The 7,683-nt window shown below is 30.0% G+C and overlaps 1 protein-coding gene across 31 annotated transcripts; it reads left to right on the forward strand.

Annotated features, from left to right (window-relative positions):
* The first annotated feature begins 2,541 nt into the window (after positions 1 to 2,541).
* Positions 2,542 to 7,350, forward strand: LOC8261624 (KH domain-containing protein At4g18375). Of its 31 annotated transcripts, none has more exons than XR_007215810.1 (10): positions 2,545 to 2,763; positions 3,132 to 3,746; positions 4,162 to 4,587; positions 4,678 to 4,935; positions 5,053 to 5,316; positions 5,528 to 5,595; positions 5,936 to 6,024; positions 6,585 to 6,664; positions 6,773 to 7,019; positions 7,109 to 7,350. XR_007215810.1 is itself a non-coding variant. In XM_048373945.1 (8 exons), exons 2-7 carry the CDS (start codon positions 3,156 to 3,158, stop codon positions 6,610 to 6,612), a joined length of 1,635 nt encoding a protein of 544 aa, XP_048229902.1. In that variant the 5' UTR covers positions 2,542 to 2,763; positions 3,132 to 3,155; the 3' UTR covers positions 6,613 to 6,629; positions 6,912 to 7,350. The 31 variants fall into 31 exon arrangements, 5 of the variants coding, with proteins under 5 accessions (XP_048229902.1, XP_048229903.1, XP_048229901.1 ...); XR_007215814.1 differs by having other exon boundaries at positions 6,828 to 7,019; XR_007215820.1 differs by having other exon boundaries at positions 6,912 to 7,019.
* The last annotated feature ends 333 nt before the right edge of the window (positions 7,351 to 7,683 follow it).

Consider the following 7,683-nt stretch of genomic DNA (forward strand, 5'->3'; position numbering starts at 1 on the left):
TAAATATCAATTGCTAAAATTACATTCTAAATAAATAATAGTAAGAATAAATTAAATTCAAATTCACTGTACAAGTTTCAAATTAAATTATATTAGTGGTGGGTCAAGAGTACCTCACGCCACACATTAGCAAGTTGGCAAAGTTAGCTACTTCTGATCATCTCAGTTTTAGAAATTTAATTAACTTTTATAGCAATATAAATGACAAAGTTACACTACAACAACAAATGCATGTAAATTAGAAAAATAAAAATTATAATAGCAGATAATAATAAATCTAAAATTAAATTGAGAATAATATTTAAATAAAATTTAGAGTACGGAGCAACAACGAGAAATTGGAGTGGAAATAAAGAAATCATGGAGAAAACAGAAATAAAAAAATATAACACCTAAGTGACAAAATAGATTGAAAAGTATTAAAATAGAATTATTCTAAGAGTTGAATAAAATAACAATAATATCATTAATTGTTTTTTCTATTATATTTATAATATTTTTAAATTATGTTATGTGTCTTAATAATAAAAAGAAAATAAAAAAAATATACGATAAAGAGAAAATCTTAGCCCTCCTCGAATCTTTATTGTCACAATTTATTTTCAATTTATAGTAATAAGGTTTATAGCATATAACATGTAGACTCAATGTCCTCCTCTTTAGTAATTACTAGTTACCCAAGTCAATACAGAATCATCTGACCTTATTCTGCATTATATATATATAATTAATATCTGTTGATATATTTCAAAAATGGTTAAAGTACCAATTTGACCCTCAGTTGGAGCTAATGAGCAACTAGCTCATATTTTAGTTCTTTTAGTTAATTTATTTTACAACTTGACAAAAGTAGTAAATTCATCTCAATCAAATTATTTAGTCACTACAAAAATTTTATTTGGCCTTTAAACTTCATAATAAATGTCAAATTTCATAAAAATAAAATTTTATCAAATTAAAATAAAATTATTTAATTTTAACATTATTTACTATAATTATATAATAATAATAATAATTAATTAAATATTTTAAATTAAATATTTTTACCAAACTCATATAAAATTATGCTTTTATAAATTTAGAATATATATTACATTTTAGCAATATTTAGTCTTAATTTCTAGAAAAATAATAATTTAATAATTTTTCAGTTTCAAACTCAGTCTAAATTTTGGTCTAAAAAGATGCTAAAAATTTATAAATTATTTAATTTAATATCACTAAAACTTATTTGAAATATTTTCTTTCCTTTTTTGAATTATTTATACAATCATTGGGTAAATTTATATAATAAAGATTGGAGACTAAGTCACATACTAATTAAATTATTTATTTATTAAAACTAAAATTAAATATTGCTAAAATATAAAATTTTATTCCACTTTTGTAAAAGTATAACTTTATAAAATTTTAAAAATATTATTTAATTTAGAATTTGTAATTTTTAAAATATTATCTAATTATTTTATTAAATAATATGAATAAATTATATTAAAATTAAATAACTTTACTTTAACTCAATCAAAAATAATATTCATATAATTTAACATTCAGCATGAAGTTTAAAATTCAAATTCAACTTTTCGTGTTGAGTAAGTTTCCTGATTGTATTGAATTGATTCTTTTACTAAATTACTAAAATAAATTAGCTAGAAAATTAAAATCTAAACTAATTACTTATTAATTCTAAATTTAAAAAGAAAATCGACATTTTAGCCTTTCAAAAATTTTATTTTCCAGAATTTACATGCAGATAAGCTATTCTTTTAATTGAATAATAATTCTTATTCTAAAAATATTATATTTTGATATATTCTTTATATTATTAATTAATAAATTAAAATTTTAATTAAAGAATGATTTAAATTCTAAAATAAATATTATTTTTATTTTTATTCTAATATTATGTAAATTAATAAGTTAGTGCATGAGTTATATAATAATTTTTAATCCTAAAAAAGCAATATTATTATATCTTTGATTTTATCTTTTATATATAATTAAGGTTAAGTAATAGATATTTATAAAAAGTTATATTAATTATATTTATAAATAGTATAAAATTTATCAAAATTGATATTCTATAATATTTTAAATTATTATTATCTTTTAAATTTATTAAATCATTTATAAGCTATGAGATTTTTATAAGATTTTGTTTTTAGATAAATTTTATGTTGTATATAAATTAAAATAATAATAATAATAACTGTATAAAATGTTGAGAACTAATATTTTATTACTAATAAAATCATTGAATTAATTAGAGAAAGAGTTACAAAATAACTTTTAAGAAAATCACACTAAAAGTAGAGTAAATCCCTCCATTTTTTATTATTATTATTATTATTTTTTTAAAGTGATTTATGTGTAAGCTATTGTGTTCCTATTATGTCTCCCTTATCACAAACAGTGTATTTATTTTTCCTTATTTTGTATGTAATACTTTTGAAAGAAAAAAAGAAAAGAAAATTATGTAATTGAAAATAGAAACGGGCAGCTTACGTAATCTCTGAAAACATAAATGTCTATCCTATAAATATCAAACTCTTACAGGACGATCCATGAAATATTCACGTATTCAGAGAATAAATTAGTAGAAAAAAATTCCAAATATTCGGTCAAAACCCTAGAAATCACAGAATTAAACCCCCCCAAAAAAGAAAAATTACTCATATAACATTCAGAGAAAAATATTTTCCCCAAATCTAATAAATTTAACTCCAATTGCCATCTCTTTCTTTCAACCTTTGATTTACAGAGGTAACTAGCTATCTGTTATTGTTATCTTCTTTTTCAATTTATTGTCTGTCGCTTAATTCATGCTGCTTGTTTAATCAGATCTAGGGTTTTATAGTTTTATATTTTATTGAGTAAACATGTCGCTGATTTATCATAAAGATCAAATCTTTATGATTGCAATACTTTTTTTTCTTTCTAATATGTAGGTTTACCTTTGTACTTTTAGGGTTTCTTATTAGTTATCTTGGGGTATTACTAAACAGATGCATATGTTTGTTTAAATTTATTGTAGTAGTAGTAGTATTATAAATGGCAATATGCACAACTCACTTTAATACTTCCGAACTTTTTTCTGTGTTCTAAAGTTGGATACCTTAATTTTATCGCAGAGAAAGTTGGTTAATGAAAAAATAATGGCGGGTCATAAGAATAGTTATGGAAAGCGGACTCATTCTTCGCTGTCTGACTATGATAATAGTGGGTCAAATAAAAGAAGAAATTCAGTTGGCGGTGGTGATGATAGAGACAATTTCGCAATTGATTCCCAAGATACTGTGTATCGATATTTATGTCCTCTTAAGAAGATTGGAAGTATTATAGGGCGTGGAGGTGAAATTGTCAAGCAATTAAGGATTGATACGAAGTCAAAAATTAGGATCGGCGAGACAGTTCCAGGTTGTGATGATCGTGTTGTTACTGTTTATAGTGCTAGTGATGAGACTAACTTGTATGAAGATAGTGGTAATTTTATTTGTCCTGCTCAGGATGCACTTTTTAGGGTGCATGACAGAGTTATTGCAGACGATATGCACAGTGATGATGATTCTGAAGGTGGTCATCAAGTTACTGCTAGGCTTATTGTACCATCTGATCAGATAGGATGTATTATTGGGAAAGGTGGTCAGATTGTTCAAAATATTCGTAGTGAGACTGGTGCACAAATTCGTATTCTCAAGGATGAACATCTACCTCCTTGTGCATTGAGCACTGATGAGCTTGTGCAGGTACTTTGAGAATGAGCCTTAAATCATTTCTTTGTTTTCATATTTCTGGGTTTTGGATTTTCTTAGATACTGACAATTTTGGTTATGAAGCTATCAAACATTCTTATTTTTATGACGAAAGGTGGATAATTAATACCACGTCTAGTTTCTCTTTTCACACCATTTCATTATTTCTACCAGCCATTTATGCAAAATCTTTGTTCCTGGATTTGTTCTTTTTATTTGACAAGTTGTTTATAGTTGAGAATATGTTATGTGATATCACTTGCACAGTAACTTGACTATTTAATTAAGTGTCATTATCGTTTGGGTGCCATTGTCAGGTATGGATTCATCGGGCATGAAAATGGAGTTGGTAGTTTTTTAGTGGAAGAAGGCATTTATTTATTTATCTAATCATAAATTGTTGATACAGATCTCTGGCGAAGTTGCAGTTGTTAAAAAGGCTTTATATCAAATTGCCACACGCCTTCATGAAAATCCTTCACGTACTCAGCACCTGCTTTTTTCTGCTGTCCCCAATGTGTACCCTGCTACTGGTTCATTGATAGGTCCAACTGGTGCACCAATTGTTGGAATAGCTCCATTGATGAGTACTTATGGAGGATACAAAGGTGATGCTGGAGATTGGTCACGCTCTTTGTACTCAGCTCCAAGAGATGAACTTTCTTCAAAAGAATTTTCATTACGTATAGTTTGCCCAACTGGAAATATTGGTGGTGTAATCGGTAAAGGTGGTACTATTATCAATCAGATCAGACAGGAATCTGGAGCAGTTATCAAGGTTGATAGTTCAACAGCTGAAGGAGATGATTGCTTGATTACTGTTTCAGCTAAGGAGGTAATATACTAAATGTTAATATAGACGTGACTGCATATATATTTCTATAATCTTGCGGTTCTTATAGTTTTGCAATCTGGACTGTTTCAGTTTTTTGATGACCAATATTCTCCAACTATTGAAGCGGCTATACGATTGCAACCCAGATGCAGCGAGAAAATTGCAAGAGATTCAGGTCTTATCTCATTCACTACTCGCCTACTTGTTCCCACCTCGCGAATTGGTTGCCTCCTTGGTAAAGGTGGAGTGATTATAAATGAGATGAGGAAAGTCACAAAAGCTAATATTCGCATACTTGGAAAGGACAACCTTCCCAAGGTTGCATCTGAAGATGATGAAATGGTGCAGGTAAAGCCACATTTACAGTTGTTGGGTCTATAATTTGTTGATAGTTTACTCTGTTTGCATTGTCTTTTTAGTTTAATGAAATTAAGATTTGACATTTTAATTTTTCTTTTCCACCAGATCTCTGGAGACCTTGATGTTGCCAAAGATGCTCTCACCCATGTCAGTCGACGGTTAAGAGCGAATGCTTTTGATAGAGAAGGTGCTGTGTCCACTTTTCTGCCAGTTCTTCCGTACCTTCCTGTCTCAGCCGACGGTTCAGATAGCTTAAACTATGATAGTAGAGATAGTAAAAGACATGGGCGTGGGCATTCTTATTCCAGTGGCTATGGGTCTAGTGACTATACGGCAGCTGATAGTTATGGTGCTTATGGTAGTTCACAGGTAATTTCTACCTGAAAATACTGTAGTTACATTATGCTTTATTTGCATGATCTCTTTTTGGGTATTTAGTGGATGCTCTTCATCATATTTTGTCCTATGTCCATTCCATTGGAATAAATAACTTTAGCTGTTAAATTATGTCATTCTCTTAATCTCATGTGTCCGCAGTTGTTCGTTTGTTTTGAGCAATAGTTATTTGCATTATTTGCAGATTGGTGGTAGTGGAGGTGCTTATGGAGCTTATGGAAGTTATTCTTCAGGGCGTACTAGTAGTTCTGGGTGAGAATCATCTCTCTCTTTCCATGTTTTTGATTTCTTTTATCAATAAATACTTGCTTCTAGTTCACAAATATGGTTAAGAGATGCTTTAGGTTGAGAGCTGGTGAAAATTCTGACCTTGTGGACTGCATATCTGAAAACTTCTAAGTAGATGCTGGAGAATGGAGATTATAATTGAAGTTTCATCTTGTTGCTTTTAGTAAAAATTACATGTGTGCTTCATTACACTGTCTTAGGCTGCTTGTTCATTCCTTCCAATATCCTAGGAGATTATGGTTGTTTTATATGGGTGATGGTGCCATAGAACTTTTAAAATCCTGACCAGCAGCTCTATTACCAGGTTATCTGGCCAGACCCCTGGTTCCCGACGCAAAAACTACTACTAGATTTGATGATGGCTATTTGCAGGTAGACTCTGGCTTTTCCTTGGTACGTTTTCCTGTCTATAGAGTTAAGTGGCATTTCCTCTGATATAGGGCAATCGCATAGCAGTTTGATAGTTTCTTATCGTAACCTATCCAAATACCCCTCTATATAGAATTCTGATGCTCTACTTTTACCATGTTGCCTTTTCCCTTCCCATTAAAACAGCTGAGTTCCATGAAGCCTGAAGCCAGCCTACTGCCTCTTTTGATGAAGCCTACTGCCTAAACTGGAAGACCAGATGCACCAGAGTTTGACATCCTCATGGCCCACCTTGATGATCTCACCTAGAAGACCAAATCTATTTGGAGATCCTGATATTTGACTATTGAAATTTGCCGTGTCCCTGAAAATAAACTACCAAGCTTTACATAATGTGCTCCTAAGAACCTCTTTAGCTGTCATGCCTTTGTTGCTTTCTCTGTTTCAGCAAAACTTTCTCTGAAAGTACAAAACCTTGTGTCCTTTGGCAGTTGTATTAAGATGTCTGTTTTATCTTCACTATGTTTTGTTTCATCATTCACGTTTGAATTTATACTGAATATTATCACTTTGAAAATTGCTAGTTACTCTGAAGTGGCAGCAGAACTCTAATGTTGTCTGAGTTACAGGTTTGATATCCTTCTCTTGTACCATCCACAAAAAGGTAGTCAGATTTATTCTTCTTGTATATTTTAGCTGTGGAATTGCATTTACCAACATGTTTGATTAATTTTGAGAAAGCAAATATGGTTTATTCTTTTGCTTATGGCAGTAGTGGCAGCTGGACTTGCAATTTTAATCTCAAATATTAGGTCTTTTTTTTATAGCGACGGGGTTTGTGTTTGTAAGTCAGAAAAGAAAAAAAGATGAAAAGAGCTAGAATGTGTGTTTCTTTTTCGTGCAATGGCCAGGTAAGTTTGGAGGTGCTATATATGAAACCTGGAGGGCATTTTGCATATCTGGATTTGTTGGAGGTTGATCTGTATTGTTGGAAGGTGGGACTCTGATGTATCCAAGTGGTAGGATATTTACTTGTACTATATTGTTTGCCATAGGGAAGTAGTGTGGCTCTGATTGGCTATTGTCTCATGGACAATTTGTTGGGCAGGTTTTTGTTGTCGGGGCATAAAACAGGTTTATCTTTTAAGCTGGCAAAACGGACGCTGGCAAGTTATTTGGCAGATCCAGTTAATTGGCTGGAATGAGCTCTAAATAAACTCTCCATGCATGCAGTATGTTGCAAGATTATTTTACATGCTTCATTTTACTTCAATTAGAAAGATGTATTCTGATTTTTGTACTCTTGCAAATTTCCTTTTTTTCGGTTCTTGATTTTGGGCTTGTTTGAGATATTGTTGGGTGTTTGAATTTTTTTTTTTTTTTTTTTGATTTAATAGTGTTTTATAGGTAGCATTTGTTTCGGAAATACATCAGTTTTCGAAAGTTAAAAATATAATTTTTGTAAGAAGTATTTTAAATTGATTTTCATGTTGTAATTTTAAACTAATTTTCAATATTCATATGTGCCTATATTATTTGCTTATTTATTTCTTAGAAACCCTTATAAAAAGATAGATTTGAACTACTGATTTGTGAATGCAGTGGACAAAGGAAAGAAAATAGACAAAAGGAAAATGATTCATGTAAAATTTAGTATACCCTAAAAAAGATGGAAGTACATTT

Source organism: Ricinus communis, chromosome 5 (genome assembly GCF_019578655.1).
Source record: "Ricinus communis isolate WT05 ecotype wild-type chromosome 5, ASM1957865v1, whole genome shotgun sequence".
Taxonomy (NCBI): Eukaryota; Viridiplantae; Streptophyta; class Magnoliopsida; order Malpighiales; family Euphorbiaceae; genus Ricinus; species Ricinus communis.